The sequence below is a fragment of the Trichomonascus vanleenenianus genome (genome assembly GCF_965637985.1).
Source record: "Trichomonascus vanleenenianus strain CLIB 3782 genome assembly, contig: TRVA0_022S, whole genome shotgun sequence".
NCBI lineage: Eukaryota > Fungi > Ascomycota > Dipodascomycetes > Dipodascales > Trichomonascaceae > Blastobotrys > Blastobotrys vanleenenianus.
The window spans coordinates 116,918-136,001 of record NW_027481865.1 but is presented as its reverse complement, the minus strand read 5'-3'; the positions used below and the strand labels follow the sequence as shown (position 1 = coordinate 136,001).

At 53.5% G+C, this 19,084-nt stretch overlaps 6 protein-coding genes across 6 annotated transcripts; 1 reads left to right on the top strand and 5 right to left on the bottom strand.

The window, feature by feature from the left end:
- Positions 1 to 704: 704 nt before the first annotated feature.
- On the bottom strand, positions 705 to 2,939 carry FCP1 (protein serine/threonine phosphatase; the record flags this gene model as incomplete). Its single annotated transcript, XM_076685188.1, has 1 exon — positions 705 to 2,939. The coding sequence occupies one exon, from the start codon at positions 2,937 to 2,939 to the stop codon at positions 705 to 707; it is 2,235 nt and encodes a 744-aa protein (XP_076540583.1).
- A 1,555-nt stretch (positions 2,940 to 4,494) lies between these two features.
- On the top strand, positions 4,495 to 5,694 carry TRVA0_022S01222 (uncharacterized protein; the record flags this gene model as incomplete). Its single annotated transcript, XM_076685187.1, has 1 exon — positions 4,495 to 5,694. The coding sequence occupies one exon, from the start codon at positions 4,495 to 4,497 to the stop codon at positions 5,692 to 5,694; it is 1,200 nt and encodes a 399-aa protein (XP_076540582.1).
- A 197-nt stretch (positions 5,695 to 5,891) lies between these two features.
- HRT3 (SCF ubiquitin ligase complex subunit HRT3) lies at positions 5,892 to 7,193 on the bottom strand (the record flags this gene model as incomplete). Its single annotated transcript, XM_076685186.1, has 1 exon — positions 5,892 to 7,193. One exon carries the CDS (start codon positions 7,191 to 7,193, stop codon positions 5,892 to 5,894), a length of 1,302 nt encoding a protein of 433 aa, XP_076540581.1.
- A 665-nt stretch (positions 7,194 to 7,858) lies between these two features.
- On the bottom strand, positions 7,859 to 9,010 carry SAM2 (methionine adenosyltransferase SAM2; the record flags this gene model as incomplete). Its single annotated transcript, XM_076685185.1, has 1 exon — positions 7,859 to 9,010. The coding sequence occupies one exon, from the start codon at positions 9,008 to 9,010 to the stop codon at positions 7,859 to 7,861; it is 1,152 nt and encodes a 383-aa protein (XP_076540580.1).
- Positions 9,011 to 9,866: 856 nt separating this feature from the next.
- On the bottom strand, positions 9,867 to 13,557 carry BBC1 (Bbc1p; the record flags this gene model as incomplete). The annotated part of the gene is made up of 3 exons (XM_076685184.1): positions 9,867 to 11,413; positions 11,464 to 11,544; positions 11,649 to 13,557. 3 exons carry the CDS (start codon positions 13,555 to 13,557, stop codon positions 9,867 to 9,869), a joined length of 3,537 nt encoding a protein of 1,178 aa, XP_076540579.1.
- Positions 13,558 to 13,946: 389 nt separating this feature from the next.
- Positions 13,947 to 18,966, bottom strand: GCN2 (serine/threonine-protein kinase GCN2; the record flags this gene model as incomplete). Its single annotated transcript, XM_076685183.1, has 2 exons — positions 13,947 to 18,779; positions 18,859 to 18,966. 2 exons carry the CDS (start codon positions 18,964 to 18,966, stop codon positions 13,947 to 13,949), a joined length of 4,941 nt encoding a protein of 1,646 aa, XP_076540578.1.
- Positions 18,967 to 19,084: the final 118 nt, after the last annotated feature.

Below are 19,084 nucleotides of genomic sequence, written 5' to 3'. Positions count from 1 at the left end.
GCGGAGTAAATGCGACGGGCTTCATCTTTTTAAGTACCAGACGGGATGCCGACGGCACCGACGGCCTCCCCCCGTTGCTTGCAACTTGCTGCTTATAAGCGATGATTCTCGTCAAGCCCGTCGGACATCATTTGGACAAACGCGGGGATAGATGATCAGAGCCTCACGAGCTCACAGATCTACAGCTCGATGGCTATGCGGAGGGGTGTCTGGCGGCACAGTATCAGAGCTACTACATTTACAATTAGCCCACAAGACACTATGAAGACATTACAAACACTCTCTGCAGTACGAAGACTTGTAGGATATACGAGATAGTCCAGTGTAGTCCACCGGAATGATTTGCAGAAGTAATTTGTACGTATTTGAAGTCTAGCTAGTGGGAGGTGGTAAAGCCTTGGGGGCGTGCGTAACAAATTCTTCGTGACCCTGTTGGGAGTTGTGTTACAGTGTTCTGTAACAGAGTCGCGTAGTTAGCAGCGTCATAGGAAGAGTTGTAACAAAATTAGTTGCAGCAAAAGAGACATTTGTAACAGCAGCAGTGCAGGCCCTTCAACTTGGGGAACCTCTGCGAAGCGGCGCTACGGGGGTTCATTGCAGTGGAGGTGAAAGGGAGTGGAAGTAGAGGAGTAGGAAGATCTGTACATTTGCGCTACTAATACAAGGCTGAATGGAAGGGTATGCAAAGGTTCGTTATCGTTAGTTTACAGTAGACCGTCTTCGATTTCTTTGGCGAATTCGTCTTCGTCGTATGAATCAATGTCATCGTCGTCCGCGAGCTTGGTCCGCTTGCTTGCTTCCGACTCGTCGTCGGATCTATCACGCTTGCGCCCATTCTCCACACCGCCGTTCATCTCCCGCTCTTTGTTATCGTTATCTTCGTCGTCTTCGTCATCTTCATCGTCGTCGCCCATGAATTCCTTGAGCTCTTCGTTCACCTCGTCCCAGTCGACCTTACCGTCGCTCAGCGACCGGACAAACTCGTCTGCGTCCATCTCGGCGTCATTGGAATTGTTCACTCTGGAGTGGGCTGTGTTGACAACGTCGTCGTCGTCGATGTCGACCCAGGTGGCCTCCGGTACCTCGATGGCAAAATCCTTCTCCGGGACACGCGCCCACTTGCCGAAGCATTCAAACACCCAGTCGGGGCGCACGATATGGACGCCTGGCTTCCGCGACGCCTGGCGCACTTTCTTCGTGCCCGCGTTGCGCGCAATTACATGGGTCACCGAGTCGATGTAGTCCGCTACTACTACAGCGCCGAAGCTGCGCACCCACTGGACAATGTCGGCCGAGTCGAGCCGGGTGCCCAGCGGCAGGATCCCCGAAAAGAGGAATACGCAGCCGTCAAATACCTTGTTCTTGAGCGATTGCATGACTGTCTTGATATCCGGCTCACCCTTCGTGCTGGATTTATCGGCATCATAGACCCTGTAGTATTCTCGGTGGACCTTCTCCAGGGCGGCCTCAATGTTGTCCAGTTCATTATCCCAATTCGACAATAGCCCATGGTGATGGTGGTGGGAGTGGGGGTCATGGTGCACTTGGCCATTCTTTTTGCTATCCTCTTCCTCCTTTTCGGGCTCAATGTGCATTTCGGTGTCTTCCTTCTCTTCGAGGTCTTTCTGCAGCTTGGCCAGGGGTCGGTCGTGCTGCTGAGCCTCGAGTGCTTCGCTTCGTACCGTTGATTGCGCACTTAACAGCTCTTCATTGTACTCTCCGCCAGCGATCTCTACCAGTTGTTTGATAGGCGAGCCATCGTCGCTTGTCGGTATGCCTTCTTCAGTCTTTTCGATAATTTCTTCACCATTCGCTGAGTCCGAGCTGCCATTTTCCGTGGCTTTCTCTTGCTCGATAGCACTGGAATCGTCTGTTTTGTCGGCACCCATCTTGGTGGGCGTAATGACGCCGCCTCGCTGGGGCAGAAAGCTGGAATTGATGTCGCCAATGCCGACAAAGAAGTTGTACGGCACTACCTTTATCAGGTTTTCGCTCCAGTTCCAAACGTCTCCACGGTCGTCAATGACCGCCACCATCGAAGTGGACACAGGGAATAGCCGCTTGAGGTTCTTCTGGACTAAACTACCGCTCTCGTCGCGGCTGAGGATGCGGTCGCCAAAGTACCGCCCGTCGGGGTCGATGATCTTGCCAATGGCCAGGGCATACTGCTTCGTCGCCATAGTGTAAACATGCAGCTCAAACAGCTTGGACATGTGCTCAAGGAACTGCTGAAGCCCCGGCCGCAGCTTGACGTAGTATCGGCACATTGTCTTCATCTGTTTCTTTGTAACGTTATCAATGACGTCCTCCTGGAGCAAGAAGGACTGGACGTCCTTGAGTGCCTCGTAGTTGGGGTTCTCTTCGTCGGCCATCCACTCGCCAATGGTGGGATCGACGGCGGCGTGGATGATCGTCTGGTCGAGATCAACGACCAGAATGAGGCGCCGCTCGGTGAGCAGCCGCGCCGTCGAGTCCTCCTCAATGCGCCGCGCCTCCTCCATCGACACCTTGAGCGCTGTGTCGTGGGACATGGAGATGGGAGCGCGGTCGCGGTCATCGTACTCGGCGTAGTCCATGTTCTCGTCAATACGGGCGCCGCACATGGCGCACATGCCCTGGAACTGCACCTCGTGGGCGCACGGCTCGCTAATTGACACGACAGACCCGCGGCAGTCGGCGATGATGTCGCCCACACGGACGTTCCAGCAGTCAATGGTGCCGTCGAGCGGGGACTCAAACGTCGAGAAAAACTCCTTCGACACTAGGCGCGGCTGCGTCTCGGCATCGTCCTCGAACCCTTCCTGGATCTCATGCCAATATTTATACCGCAGGATCGGTGTATGCCTGGCCACCTCGGCGCCTGCTGCCACGAGAATGCCCGTCACCTCCAGAGGGTACATGAGCGACTTTGGCATCTTCACCGCAGTCGCACGATTCATTTTTTTTTTTTGCCTACCTTTCCTTTTAAAAAAAAATAGATAGATCAAATCAACTGCAGGAAATTTCCTTCACGGACTTTTCAATTCTTTTATCGCTTGTGTTTGTGGGTGAGCATTCGTCTTCGAATCAGTAGTTGTCGCTTCTTTATCGTTATGTGAACGGGGCAAATTATGTTTTTGTGCGGGTGGGTGGTGGTGTGTGTGGAGCCCTTTGGGACTTGTCTCTGAGCCCCACGAGCCCCACGAGCCCCACAAAGTCACGTGAGCTCTCTCCACCTTAACCATTTCACTAATCACCATTATTCATAATTGTAGTCGAAGCTTCTGTATACTGTAATATACCTGTGTATACCGTCGTAATCCCTATGAATAATTTCGTATCAACTAATGAGCCCCCCCCCATACAAGTGAGCAAAGCCGCTCCAAGTACAACACCATATTAATGCGCTACTGTAAGGGCCGGCAAAGACCTACGGGGGGAAACAACTATGTACGTGTACCTATTGATCGCATTAAGTGAAAATTATGATGAGTGTACCCAGTTTCCATGACTGGCCGGGCTATCTATCGCTATTGATCGATTAAGGGCAACATTGGAATAGATTTAAAATGCTTGTTCTCAGAAGTGTGTCGTGCTGTAGATTACCGTGGGCCAACCTGATCCACAAAAGAGATATCTGTCAGTCACCAATCAAAGTGACAGCTGTAAACCATTCACGAATGTTAATTTAAAATTGACGAATTGAATGTACAGTACTCAGCATTATCTATAGAAGAAATAATGTGTCAGACATTGTAAAAAACCTTTCACATATGATATTGAATTATCGTCCGGAAGAATATGGTTTCACAGATGCATTGCGGCGCAATGACCAAAACCAGCCGCGCTCTTTACTATGTTGGTGTGGTACTTTGTTTACAGCAGAGCCAAGACATGAATCTCATCGAGCTCCCGTTGCTCCGATTCGCAGAGGATTCTGCAATCCGAGGGGCCCACAAAATTCCACATCACAATACACTATAGAAAATGTGGAGACCATGTGTATCAGGCAATGCTGAGATCCGATCTGAGGGTTGTGCAGAGTTCGAGTATGGGGCCATGGAGCGTTCGCCCGAGTTTCACCCCTTGTGGTCGGTGCGGCTTGACAGGTTCCCCCACCAATCACCACGCCCCCCAGATCTGCAGCTTTTTAATCGCTCCATACCATCGAACCCGGGTCACTCTCCGCACATCCGAACATCCGGACGCCTGTGAGCTAAAGCGACCAGGGCAGGGGGGAAGGACGTGGCGATGGCTGGGCGCCAGCTGACTCGGCCGATTTGTCGGCACACGGCTGGTTGGGCCTTCGCATGAGCCGCATCCTCCCAGCGGATACGAGGCCTTTATTCCCAGGCTATAAAAGGCATCGGCTGTTCTCCACCCCCATATTTCGCAGGCATATATCCACGCGTAGATACACATTTTTGCCAATTGTAACCACACTTCTACTACAGTTGTAGGTCCTTGATAGCAATAGTAGCAGTTTCTCCGACAGTAACTAATAGTTTTTCGACAATGAGCGCTGCATACTCCGATGCTATACTGTCGTCAGTAACCCCGTCCCACGCGGCGGAGATTGTGCGACGACGAATCAACCAGGCAGAGACGCTCAACTCCCAGCTCGCCGACTACGTGTCTGAGCGATCGGCCATTGAGAAGGAGTACGCCGAGCGCCTCCAGGCACTCAATGACAAGTACGAGCCGACCGACGAGGCCCTGGGCATCCTTCGCCCCGTGTGGAAGACGGTGTCCCAGACGGTTGGGGAGTCGGCGGTCGCTGCACAGCAGTTCGGCGAGAAGCTGCAGACCCTCGTGGCGCAGACGTTCCGCGAGTATGAGTCCACCGAGGACTGGGTCGAGCTCAAGAAGATGCACGAGTCCATGACGGAGCTGGCGCGCAAGATGGACGAGGCGGACGAAGAGACACGAGCCAAGATGCTGCACGCGTTCCGGTCCAAGCACAAGCCGAGCGACGAGAGCCGCATTGCGTGGTCGACGCAGGCGCCCGTCATCCTCGAGAAGGTACAGCACATGGACGAGGCGCGGCTCGGGCTCATTAAGCAGAACCTGACGAGCGTGCAGACGATGCAGGTCGACAAGGCGTCGGTGACGCTGACCCTGGCGGAGAAGTCGCTGGATAGCATTCTCAGCCTCGAGCCGCGCGACGTGATTAAGACGTTTGCCGCCGAGGTCACGGCCGGCGTGCTGGGCACGGGCCACGAGGTGCCCATTGACACGAGCAACACGGTGTACACGACGAACCCGGAGGACGAGAAGAACTACCGCGCGTTTGGCACCTACGACAACCAGGTGGGCCCCACCACAGGGGACGAGGACTTCCAGGCGTTTGGCTACCGCAACAAGGGCCCCGCCGAGGACCCCAATGTCACCAAGGACAAGCAGAGTAAGTATGCCAACACGGTCTACACGACGCGGCACGAGAGCGAGAAGGAGTATCAGCAGTTTGGTGGCAAGCACCAGAACGTTGTCACCGCTGAAACGGCGCGACTGCCCCAGGAGTATGACGCGTTTGGCGCGCCAATTAACCCGTCTGCGCCTTCTAGCGGGCGAGCCACTCCGCGTCACTCGCAATCGAAGAACCACTCGAAGGAACACCTTAATCAGCTGTCGCCGCAGTCCACCTCGTCCGATCGAAGCATTATCAAGGATGCTGTCACCTCGCTCTTCTCAAAACACCACAAACACCACGCTTAGTCTACTAACTTTTTTTTTATGTATTCCCCGTCTTAATTTTAATGTCTTATATTTTCTCTCCAATTCCCTCCGCGAATATGAGCCACGGGGGTCTGGGGGCTGGCCCCCAGGACACTAGCTCCCCTAATCATTAGTCTTTCAATGGGATAACCAGGGGGGCCAGTCCTGGACCCCCTGGGGCTCCGTTCCGCGGAGGTCTAGTTGGGTTGCTTCAGCCAGTTGGGCTTGACAAAGTAATAAGGCTTGTCATTGCGCAGAGAGAAGTCGCCCTCGTTGCCACTAAGCTTGTTGACGCTCCAGAAGCGCGCCCACTTGAGCTTGTTGTGCTTGTGTCTCCCCGTAGACTTGATCTGCAGCGATAGATAGAACGTATACTTGTCCACTGAGCCCTCGGTCTCAATGAGCAAATTGCCGTCTCCCGACTGGATGACCCAATTGCCATAGGAAATGCCCTTGGGGAACGTGATGCTGGTGTTGTTGTTGAGATTGTACGTCACAATGGCCCCAGAATTGCCCGAAGGGCGGTACCGGCGAATAGTGTCGCGGTGGGTGACGAGGTAGTGGTTGAAGATCGGCACCACCTCGTGGGGCTCTGCCACTGACAGCAGGCTCAGGCACGTCCCGTCCTCAAAGAAACGCAGGTACCGGTAGTACGTGACCATGTGGATGGGCGCGTTCCACGTCTCGCCGACGCCCTGCCGGGTATAGGTGCTCGTCGACACGTAGATACCATTAAGCCACACTCGCGGTCGCTCGAGGTACATTTTGCGCCAGTTGTGCTTCCAGAATCGCTCGCATATAGCAGCATCGTCGCGGTCGCCTCCTAGGTCCTCAATTGCGTCCTCCGTATAGTGCTGCTTGGGGTACTCCCGCAGGCACAGAGCCCGCCAAATAGACGACGACTTGTATCCGACGTAAGCCATCTTGCGGCACGTCAGAGTCATTTGGACAAAGGACGCAATATCCTTGAGGGCCATAATAGTAAGAATGTGCGCCAGTATTTCTGAAGGTAGCTTTACAATGGGGCCCTGCTCAATGACTTGTTCCGTCTCGGTGGAATGGTCGCGCAGACTCATGGCTTCAAGGCTCTTCATGAGCTGCTCCTCGGAGGCAGAGTTCGTCTCAATATGCGGATAGTGGTGGTGGTGGGGCGGCGGCTTGTTCTTGGAGAAGTACCGCTCGCGGTACAGCTTGTCCACCTTCTCATTGAGCCGGTAGGCGCTTCGATAAAGCCTGACAGCATCCGCCATCTTCCCAGCATGCTCGCACTGCACAGCGCTTTCAAACAGTTCAAGTGCCTGCTCGTCTTTGGACTGAGGTTTCTCCAAAGCGGACGGTTCCGCCTTATCTTTGGCGGTGGGCTCCTCGTCGCGATGGTGACTGACGACTTCAACAGGCTCCAATGCATGATCTGCCTTTGGGGCTTCTTCAGCTCGGTGGCCACGCTCCCTCTGGGCGATTTCCTGCCGCCACTGTGCTCTAAACTCGTCCAACTCCATAGTGTATCATGCTTCAACGGTTGGTGATAGCCAAGATCGGCGGGTACTCCCAGCGGTTCTAATGTCGCCATTTTGAGTCACGATAACGTGAAATTCGTCCTAGCCATTGCGCTATTTTCCGCAGTATCCTGGATTTGTTTTTAATGTATTTCAATGAAATAATACTGCTAGGTGATTGCATAAACCGCGATAGCTGGAGGTCAGTGCATTCTGCAGCTAGTAGCAATTGGTCCCAAACGCATTGATGTTGTTACAGCCGTGCGAACTGGTTACAGAAATGTAGTTACACTTAAACTAAGCCTTGTAACAAAATTTGTTACAGACCTCCGCGAAGCGGAGCTACGGGAGCTCGAAATATACCTGTGAATAACCTGTAAACCCCCCCCCCCTGTGGCTTCGGTTTGCGGACAGGACAGTTAGTACGCCGAAGCGAATTAAGGTGAGATGCTCGTATAGTATATTTTTACTTCTAACAAGTTCTATGTACATAGTCGTTGAAGACCTTCGTACGCCCACTTAAGACAGCGTATAAGGATTTTGGAAAGGGAACCGAATCATTAAACACCAACGAGTTGAGCGTTGATAAATAAAAGCACATTAAATAATGGAAAGAGGGGAGGGGTAAAGTCGTCATCAGCAGGCATTATAATCGTGAAACAAATAGCTTAGAACTTGAGTTCTCGTGGCTTCTCCCAAGAGTTCTCCTGGTTAGTGAAGTGGCCGTAGGACGCAGTCTTTCGGTAGATTGGTCGGGCAAGGTCAAGGTCCTTGACAATGACACCAGGTCGCAGGTCAAAGTTCTTTCGAATAATGGCAACCAGCTCGGAGGAGGAGTACTTGGAGGTGCCGTAGGTGTCAACAAAGATAGAGAGTGGCTCAGCAACACCAATGGCGTAAGAGAACTGGACAAGAGCTCGCTTGGCAAGACCAGCGTGGACAAGCGACTTAGCGACCCATCGGGCAGCGTAGGCGGCAGATCGGTCGACCTTGGAGAAGTCCTTGCCGGAGAAGGCACCACCACCGTGGGCACCCCAGCCGCCGTAAGTGTCGACAATGATCTTTCGGCCAGTGAGACCGGCGTCACCCTGAGGACCGCCAATGACGAATCGGCCAGATGGCTGGATGTGGTAGACGGTCTTGTCGTCAAGGTACTTGGCTGGAATGACCTTCTTGATGATCTTCTCGAGGATCTCCTCTCGCAGCGAGGCAGTGCTGATGTCGTCGGAATGCTGGGTCGAGATGACAACGGTGTCAACTCGCTGTGGGATAACAACACCGTTGTCGTTGAGGTACTCGACAGTGACCTGAGTCTTGGTGTCTGGTCGCAGCCATGGCAGGGAACCGTCTCGTCGGGCAGTGGCCAGGGCAGCGTTGAGCTTGTGAGCGAGAATGACAGTCAATGGAAGCAGCTCCTCAGTCTCGTTGGTAGCATAACCAAACATGATACCCTGGTCACCGGCACCGAGCTCCTCCATGGCCTTGTCGTAGTGCAGACCCTGGGCGATATCTGGAGACTGCTGCTCAATGGCGACCAAAACGTTGCAGGTCTTGTAGTCAAAGCCCTTGTCAGAGTGGTCGTAGCCAATCTCCTTGATGGTGTCTCGCACAATCTTCTGGTAGTCGAGGTTGGCTCGTGTGGTGATCTCGCCAAACACCATGATCATACCAGTCTTGGCCGCGGTCTCGCACGCAACCTTGGAGAGTGGATCCTCCTTGAGGCAGGCATCCAGAATGGCATCGGAAACCTGGTCACAGATCTTATCTGGGTGGCCCTCACCGACAGACTCGGAGGTGAAAAAGAAGGTATCGGCAGACATTATTAAGATCTTGTTTAAAGCACCAACCCGGAGGGATAAAGTTCGGTTGAAAGAAAAGAAGAAAAAAAATTTTCAAACAGGGGGAATATTCGCCGGTTTTAAACTCTTTCACGTACTGGCTCCTGTTCCGAACTCCCCCTTACACCGGCGCCGCAAGCGGATTTTTCAAAAACAAAAATTTTTTTTTCCCTGCCCCAACCAGGCGTACACTGCAGCACGTAGCGTAACTTTCGTACCATCGGTCTAAGCACGCAATCGCACAAGCCACAATCGCCCAAGAAGGCGTGACCTGGGCCAATTATAGGGTGCGATCGCCGGACTTAATTGGTGCACCGCCACAGTTACGCCTACTAAGCAAGCCACACCCGTTGTGCTACCGGTGTACTACTGCCGTTACCATATGTGGTACGTACTGGATGACTAAATGGAGCTGACTGTTGATACCATGCATGAGGATTGTTGAGTTTTTCATGTGAATGTGCATTGCAATGCAGTCTACCCAAGCTTCGAGGAGCCTGATCTAAGGGCGCTATTGCCTTGTAGTAGGATTTTATTGTTCGGAGTCCTGGAGCTAGGCACCCCAGAGGTTATTGTGATCCACTAAGTACCTCGAGCTCCTGCAGAGCCTCCCCAAACCCCCACCTACATAGCAGCAGTATGTCTGCTGTGGTACCATTAACGTAACCTGAGTATCAGCATCGCGTGTCGGAATCGCCTAATTGCGACAACTCACTATTGACACATAGTCATGACATTGATAAGAATAAAAAGTGAAATTGTTCACATTGTCCGATTTTTGTACAGTCTACAAGCCAGGAGGTGCAAATAAACGTTCATATATAAAAGTTTAGATAGATCAGTCCCACCCGACATACTCGCGACCAATGATCCTAAATGCCTTGACCTCGCCGCTCTTGAGATCGTTGAGCCGGTAGCTCTCCTGCTTGACCTTGTTCTTGTCCGGATTCTGCTCAAAAATGCGAACCTTGCGCTTCGACCCGTCCCACTCGTACACAATACCCGCATGAATACCGTCCCCGCGGCCGGCCTCCGCAGTGTACTTCTGGTGGAGTCCACCCTTGTGGCCCTGGAACTTGGCATTGCGGAATGCGATGACATCGCCCGGGCGGATCTCGTCCCACTGCTTGACGCTGGCGTTGGACAGGTTCGAGTAGATGACAGCCCCGTACGATCGGCTACCAATGGGCGGGATGGCTCCTTCGACCGACCGCACAACCTGCGACACAAACTCGTTCGGCGGCAGCGTCTGGCCCAGCGCCGTCTGTGCCGCCTCGAGAATCTTGGTACCGTATCGGCGGTACGCGTCCTCGAGCCGGTCTTGGTTCTCTGCTGGCGGTTGCGAGTGCTCCTGCTCAAACGAGACCGTGTTCAACGGGTCATGCTCCTCAAACCGCGCCGTTAGCACTGTCTGCGACAGATCGTGGTATAAGATGTATACGTCTCGCACAACCAAAGTCTTTCCGCCTCGCTTTGGAGTCTTGTTGTCCTCGACCTCGTAAATTACATTCCGCAAGTTGTTGGAGACCGCTGGAGGCGGCGCGTTCGGTTGTGCCCACCAGCCAGACTCGACACCGTAGTCAAGGACATGCGCGGTCGACAATCCAGAGCCTTCGACACTGGTGCGACCGCGATCAACCGACTGCCGGTGTCGCGTCGACATGGTGCGAGATAAATCTTGACTGCTGCGGTGGGGACGCGAATAGTCAACAGATTGTCTTGATGTTGGGGTTACCGATCGCGGTGGAGCAACTGTTGCTGCTGGTGCAGCCTGATGAGGATGCGGAGGTGGTGGTGGAGCTACTGGTGGAGGCGGCGAAGCAATTCGTGCAGTGCCTGGAGAGGTGGTGTCGTCTTCAGTGGTATCAGTCTGTTCGTCACCTTCCAAGGGGCCGTCGACGGAGTAGCTGCTCGGCACCGGAGGAGGAGGCGCCCTCATTGACGGAAACGGCGGCATCGGACGACCAATTGACTCTTTCGGTGGCAGCGGCGGTTGAATTACCGGAGGATGGGGAGGATAGGGAGGACCGTGGTACCCTTCATCTACAGATACGTTTGGGTTCATATCCGTATCCTCATCAGCATCATAGCCAGTGACCTCGGTCTCCTCTTCTGGCCGCTTTTGCAGGTTCGGCATTGGCGGCTGGGGCGGAGGTGGTGGTGGAGGCAGAGTTGGCGACAGCGGAGTCGTATGGGCACGTTCCAATGACCTGCGCTCAGATACAGTTGGATATGTATCGTAGTGAGTGCTGCTTCGTCTGACATGCTGTGAAACGTTTGGTATTGGCGGTCGTGGCGCACCGGCGACATACGAGTCTCGCTTGGTTAGCGACTTTGGTTCACTAGCCAAGTCAGACTCGGTGCGCTCATCATCTCCAAATTCCGCTATAGACCCTGTCAGTTAATCAGTTCAGACAATTCACATCTCAACTTACATTCTACAGTTTCATCGTCGGACTTGTTAGCGTCAAAAGGATCAAAGGAATCCTTCAAAATTGGAGGTAGAGAAGGCACGTCTAGATTTTTTGTTAGTAACTTATCCTTTTAATTGTGGCCTTTTAAGTATAGTCATTTAATCGTGACCTTTCAGCGTGGCCTTTTAATTGTGGAGCAGACTTACCCGATGGATGGGGTGGAGCAGCTTGTGCTGGTGGTGGAGGTGGCGGTAGACGCTCGCCATGAGTCGACATGCGTTTAACTTGCTGACTTTCAGCCGGTGGGGCTGGAACTGGTGGTACAGGCGCAGCCAGAGGCAGCGGTGGCACGGATCGCTCAGACGTTGGAGACGCTGGCGACTCGTCTGGAACTGGAGGAGCGCCAGGAGGTGGCGGTGGAGCATTATGGCGCGAGTCGCCTGGCTCACCTGGGTGACTCGCATGTGGAATTGAAGGAGGCAGTGGTGGTGGCGCACGAGTATGAGCCTCTTCAGAAATTGGAGATGTTGGTCCTGGAGGAGCCGGAGGCGCTTGTCGAGCTGGAGGAGCTGGGGCTGGTGGTGGAGCCCTCTCGCTAATTGGTGAGGTTGGAGCTCTCTCGGAAACTGGGGAAGACGTAGGAGAAGGCGAAGCCTCTACATTTTCTTCCTCTTCGTCACTGTCATGCCTCTTGCCACCACCCATATTCTTCAGCGCACTTGGGTCAGCAAACGGCATGATCGGAACTGGTGCCTGACGCGACTCCTCGTCTTCATTCTCCTCTTCATTCTCCTCTTCCTTCTTCTTGCTCTTCCTCCTCTTCTTGGGCGCGCTAGCTGGCGCCATTGGCGCACCAAATCCGGGTATCATCATTCCCATGCCCCCCATGCTCATACCCATTCCGCCGGCAGAAATCTTGGCCATTCGCTCTCTCAATGCAATTCGCTTAGCCTCCTCTTCGTCTTCCTCGGAGGACTCGTCTTCTTCGTCTTCTTCCTCATCTTCATCCTCATCCTCATCCTCTTCTTCGCTTCTAGCTCGCTCATCAATTGATTTCCGAGCTTCCCGCTGATGGGCCACTTCCTCAATGTCAGAATCAGCCTCTTCTGGCTTCGCTGGCAGCGAGCCTCGGCGAACCTGTTCTTCGTGTGTATCTTGAGAAGCCCGCCGGCCGAAATCGACCGAGAGACGCTTGGCACTACTACTAGACCGCCGGTGGGACGTCACACTCTCGCCCGTCTTATCCACGGAAAGCCGCCTCTCCTCCTCGCCATCTGCACTGTCTTTGCTGATCTTCTGTTCCTCCAAAGCTTTACGTTTAGCATCGGCCCGTGCCTTCTTTCTCTGGGCAGCCGCCTCAGACCGAACGTGCTCCTCCTCCTGTTGTTTCTGCAGCATGGCGATTCGCTCTTTCAGGCTCATCTTGGGCATAGCCTCTTCCTCCTCTTCCTCTGTCTCCTTATGTACAAGTTCAGCCGGCTCTGCGGCATGTGGGACGGGCGGTGGGGCAGCAAAGGAAGGCTTTGGCTGGGCCGGGGGAGACTTGGGAGCAGCGGGTACATAGGAACTGGGTGGAGGAACATAGGGCTTGTTGACAAATGACCGTTGCTTGGGCTGCTGGAATTGCGGAGTCGGCGGAGCGTCGTTCATTGCATTAAATGCCGCAATTCGGTCCTTGAATGCATTGCTCTTAGGCGGTTTAGGAGGCTTCTCCTCCTTTGGCTCAGGCTTGTTCTCCAGGGAAAGCTTCAACATTTGTTCAGTTGGTTCAATTGCCTCGGTTGCCGGCTCATCTGGCTTAACTGGCTCAGGCTTGACCAGCTTGACTGGCCCAGGTTCCCCAACCGGCTCAGGTTCAGCTGGCTTGGCTGGTTCCGGCTCATGCTCAACCGGCTCCACAGCAGACTCCTCCTGAGGTTCCTGCACTTCGACAAAGTTCTTGGGGAACATGCCCCGCTTATCCGGGTGGGCTGCCAGACTTCCGCTGTACCAGTCGTCGCCCTCAACGGCGTCGACCTTAATCACATCTCCCTCGCTAAACGGCAAATCGTCCGGGTGGTCCGAAGTGTACGGATACAGGGCCTTAACCAGGAATGGCAGGGCCGGAACTGACATGGCGAACCTTATTCAGCTAGTAACACTGCAATGGCTACTCGTCGTGAGGGGCTTATCGCGTTGTTTGGTGGATATGTGGAGGTTTGGGGGGTTTTGGTGCGCTGGCTTGCTTAGCCATTGGGGAGACGGCGCCGTCACCGCCTCGCTCAGCCGTCCCACCCCAGCAACTCGGCATCATCAGATCGCCAAGCGGATAGCCAGGGGGATAGATTTGGTGGGACATATACTATGACCTGTAACTTATACGAGGGCCAGCCCTCGAGCTCCCTTGGCTCCGCTGCGCGGAGGATTATGGCCTTAGAGGGGTTCCCCAAGGATTACAAAGTACAACTGGACGTAGAAGCGAGAGAGTAGAGGTCTAGTAGAATAAATACATGAATATACAAGGTTTACCGGAACTTGGAGGAGTCGTAGACACAGACTTTGTTGGTCTTGGACGAGCAGAGCACAAGGTACTCTGACTTGGCCATATCGCGGGACAGTTGCTGCCGGACATCGAGTAAATAACCCTTCTGGTTCGGCGAGGTGCCAACGACTTTGCGGCGCCATTCGTCGTCCTGGCTTATATCCGTCACGAGAATGGCATCCAACACTTCGTCTTTAACATCTAGAGAATACACAGGGCTGCTAGCGAGCTTCTTGAGGTACTCCGTTGTAGCGGTCAATGTGTTCTCCTGATACTGCCACTTGTTCTTGCGGCCGCCTTTCATCTTGCGGGCCTCGGAAAGAACTGTGACCTTGTTGTTCGGCGTCGTAATAAGCTCAATGTTCTGATTCGCTTGGTTGGTAGTGCTGTGGGGCTCTTTATCGTCGACTTCCTTGACATCAAGGGCAGGTTTGTAAAGCCGGGAGACGGGGTTTGCAGCACTGATAACACGGTCCCGCTCGGAGATCTCAACCAACAAATGCGATACCAGGTCGTCCACGGCGAGATCCTGATCGACTTTAGTGTAGAGGTTCTTCACACGCAATGGCTTGAAGTTAGAGGCAGAGTTGAACGCACTGAGCTGCTTGACAATAACGATCCAGTTGATGCCGTCCTTCTCGGCTAGGTTCACCAGCACGTCTGTGGAGTGGGACTCGCGAACAAGGTCCGCTCGGATACCATTGGCCCACAGCCGCTCAAGAATCTCGAGGCATATACCGCGGATGTTGGTAGTGTTGAAGCTAGCCACCAAGACATCGCACCGAGGCCGCGACCACCACGCCAGAGACTCCTCGCGCCTGCGAAGGTGTTTACTTGATTTGCCTGACTCATCTAATTGCTTGGAGTTGCGCTTCGCCAGCTTTTTCATCGCATTGTCGCGGAATATTATCATACTGTCAATAAACCGCTCCACGGCAAGGTTGAAGCCAACCGCCCTCACAGGAGCCCCACCGTCGAGCGATGCGTGTCGGAACTGGCTAATGAGCCCGTCGTAGCGGCCGCCCGCTGCCAGCGTTACCCGCTGCTTCTGATCTTCCAGCACGGCCTGGAACATGACGCTCCCGTTATAAAACGCCGCATTGTAGTTGCTGAGCGGCGCAAAGTATATCTTGCGTGCGACATTGAGTCGCTGAAGCGTGTTGACCAAAGTGCGCATGCTCGCCATAGCGTCCTTGAAGGCCTTTGGAATCTCCGACCCGTCCATTAGCTTGAGAATGCGCTGTTCAGCCCTGTCAATGTCGTCTCGGAACCCAAACAGTTCAAGATCGTTCAACAGCGACGCAGATAGACTGAACTTTGATAGTAGTTCATTCTTAATCTCCCGGTGCGCCGGAGCTTGGCCCGTGGGGCCCAGTAACTTCAGCGCCAGAGACTTTTGCGGTGATGAGAATCGGCAGAAATCCAATATGCTGTTTAGGACATCGGAATGGTTGATGTAAATTACAACGTTGCTTCCCTGGAAACTCGGGAAGAGACCAATCAACTCGTCAAGCACTTTGATGGCCTCCGCGTCGTAGAAAGTTTGATCGCCGCTTTCAGAAGACACAATATCAAAGTCGACTTCGCCCCAGGTTATAGGGTGCATCCCTTTATCCCGCTCCAGTGACCGGTAGACCTGGCCAATGCTGTAGGACTTCAAGTAAGAAACACCGCCTTCGGCGAGCCGCCGCGCAAAGGGAAGGGTAAAATCGTATGGCAGCTGGAGAATGTTGCCCGTCGGATCCATCAATTCCACGACGTTGCTTGAATCGCCGTAGAAAGCAGATCGTGGGAACAAGATCGATTGGTCGTAGTTCTCAATCGCGCCGTGCTTTTCAAACACCGCCTTGATCGTCTTAATAACTTGCGAACGCAGGATCCTGTCCCGCGACTCAACAATTCTATGGCGCCTAGAGGGCTGGTTGGGTTTGCCTGCCTTTGAACTGCCAGATAGGCCAATGTTACGGTCGTAGAGGACACTCTGAGCTGACGACGAAAGTGGCCGTGAAAACAACGCATTGCAAACCTGCAGCAGCCATGGCGAATTCGGACTGGGGTCTACCAAACTCCTTAATGCCTCTTTGACAGTCTCGTCCTTTTGTGGCATGGGAATCTGGCCCGACTTGAGCAGGGCTGGTGCGCTGGGTCGCTTATTAGGATCGTGGTCCAAAAGGGAGCGTACAATGGCCCGCTCTGCAGAGTATTTTTTGTTCTGGAAGTCTGGCGGAGTTTTGATCGCGGGCAATCGTAGCATGCGTAGAATCTGCACTCGCTCCATGGCGGTCCCCATGGGGTACACCATCTCAAAAAAGATGATACCTAGAGAGTACATGTCAACCTTGGCATCGTACGGCTTGGTGTTAGACTTGTCGAGGATCTCCGAGGCCACGTAGAGCGTGGTACCAACGTCGGTCGTGAGGTCCTCCGACGCATCCATTGAGCCCATGACCGAGTTATCACGAGCCTGATGCGCACTCTGCTGAACAATGCTTTTAGCCAGCCCAAAGTCGCCGACTTTGACGTTTTGCGACTGGTCAATGAAAATGTTCATCGGCTTGAGATCACGGTGAATGATACCTTGGCTGTGGATATGACTGAGGGCTTCTAGTATCTGCCTGAAAAGTCGCCAGTACTCCTCGGGCTGGCTCTGCAGACCGTTCTTGATGAGATCTGATAGAGTGTGCTTTTCGCAGTATTCCATCTGAATGAAAAGTGTGCTTCTCATTTTGCTTTGTAGCAATTTGCGACGGCGGTTGATCTTTTGCAGGTCTGCCTCGCTGATATCCTCGGGCTCAGACTCGGAATAGTCGGAGTCGCTGTCGGAGCCAAACTGGATGGCAAAGCCCGAATGAGAGATGAAATCGGTGCTCTGGGCCAGAGACAGCTGGCTGAAGTCCACGCTATTGTCGAACTGTGAATCTTCGGTTTCGTCTTCTTCATCGCTCTCTCCGCTAGTGCTCGAGCTCTCAATTGCAGATTCGGAATAAATACTGTCTTCCTCTAGCCAGGCTCCGAAATAACGGACAACATATTGGTGGTTTAGCCGCGAGAGCAGCCACACTTCTTGGAGAATAGAAGTGAGCTTGTCCTGGGTAGCCTGGATCTTTTTAATGGCATATGGGCGACCGTCGAGCTTATTACGCGCTTTTACGACTTCGCCATAGCCGCCTCGTCCCAGTACCACGCCTTCATCAAAGTCGTTGTGATACCGCGAGAAGGTCTGAGCAAACATACCCGGCTCTCCACCGCCAGTATTGTTTGAAAACCGCCGCGCAACCGAGCTGCTCCGGTTAATGAATGCGCGTGGAGTCGATAAGTTAGTAGCAGTAACGGCGCTAGTATTTCCGGTAGAGGGAGCGGTTGCTACAGGAGGAACCGTTTCGTCTGAGCGCAGGAATTGCGATGGTAGAAGGTCAAATGCTGAGGGCCGCTTCTTCGGGTTCGACTTGAACATGCGATACAGGAAGTCCCTGAGCGACTCAGAGAAATTTCCTGCCTCAATGAAGTCGTCCGGCGAGTCAAACTCGTTAACTACACTCTTTCCCTGTATCATTTTCGCAAATTGAACGCCAAAGTCCCATATATCCGATTTTCGCGTCGGCTTGGGGTTTGCCTCGAACTCGGGTGGGCTCCAGTTGCGCGATTCATCGTCGGCCACGGGCGATGAAGAGGTCACTTTATTGAATGGATTCTGCTTGTTTAGTTCAATGAGTTTCTGGCCGTAAGATATCTGTCCCAGCCTGACTCCGGTCTCGCCAATGTCCCTATTACGATAGAGCATGATGTTCTCTATAGATAGATTCTTGTGTAGGAACCCTGCCTTGTGGATAGCCTCGAGCCCTTCGAGGATTTGGATCGCCCACGAGCGCGCAACTTTGAGGCTTACTGTGTCAATTGCATCGAGCAAATCGCTCACACACCCCATGGGGTAGTACTGCGTCAGCAGATAGAGCTTCCATCCACCATTGGGCATGCGCTGCAGCTTAGACTCGTACAGCGGGACGAGACTATCGTGCCTTAGCTCCCGCAGCGACTCAAGCTCAGACTCCAAACTATGCAATGCCTTGCGTCCTTCGGCCCCGGTCGCCCAAAACGCACTATCCAGATCAATTTCTGTCAACAGCAACAGCAATTCCTCTTCTTCGGAGGATGACTTGTAAGCGACATACGGCTTTACGATGAAAGTGCGTCCGAAGAACGGCGATGCTGTGGGAATCTTGCCTAGGACCTGTCGGAATTTGATCTTGGCCCCATTCGGAGCTTGAGCGACAATTACGCGGTCAAACACAACGCTGTCATCAGCGCTCACCTGGCTGGTTGTCGCCACAGGCACATCTTCGACGAGATCAGCTTGCACCCGCGCATCCTCTTCCTGCTGTCTACGTCTCTCGAGCTCAATCTGGACCAAGTGGTCCAGCGCCCGCTCCTCTTCCTCATTTTCGGCCTCCTGCTGCTTCCTGCGGGCTTCCTCTTTTCTCTTTTCCTCTGCCTCTTTCTGCTTGAGTCTCTCGAGCCGCTCCTCCTCGAGACTCGACCCCTGCTCGCCCATGCGCTCGTAGTCGTCCAACAAGTCTTGGACACGTGAAGTGACTTCAAAGATCATTTCCCGACCAATCAGTTGCTTGCACGTCTGGTCTATCACCTTGCGGATATGGTCCACCTGTTTTGGCACCATGTTGGTATGCGTCACCACCGAAATCAGCGGCAACGTCTTGGGGTAAGTCGCCGTCAGTTGAATCTTGATCTTTATCGAGGTCGCATATTCGGTTCCCCCCGACGAGCGCAGCACAATGGTGAATGTTGGTCTCGCTTGTTTCTACAACAACACCCCGGTTAGCTTATTTGCACTACCCCCATTCTAGCTCTAGCCTTCGGCAGCCGTTTGTAGTACATACGTTCCACGCAGATTGAACCCTCACAGGCTCGTAGTCCTCCATGTAAATCGCTTTTATCGCCTCCACCTCATTGTCCTGGATCTCAATGAGCTCTTCTTCAGGAAGCATATTCAATACAGCCCAATTCTAGCTCCGTACTCGCCCTCTTCGCCATGTCCGTGAGCTTCGAAGGCTTATGAGCCGGGCAAAACCATCGCCGGTCGTCGCCGCGCAAGGGCAAACCTCC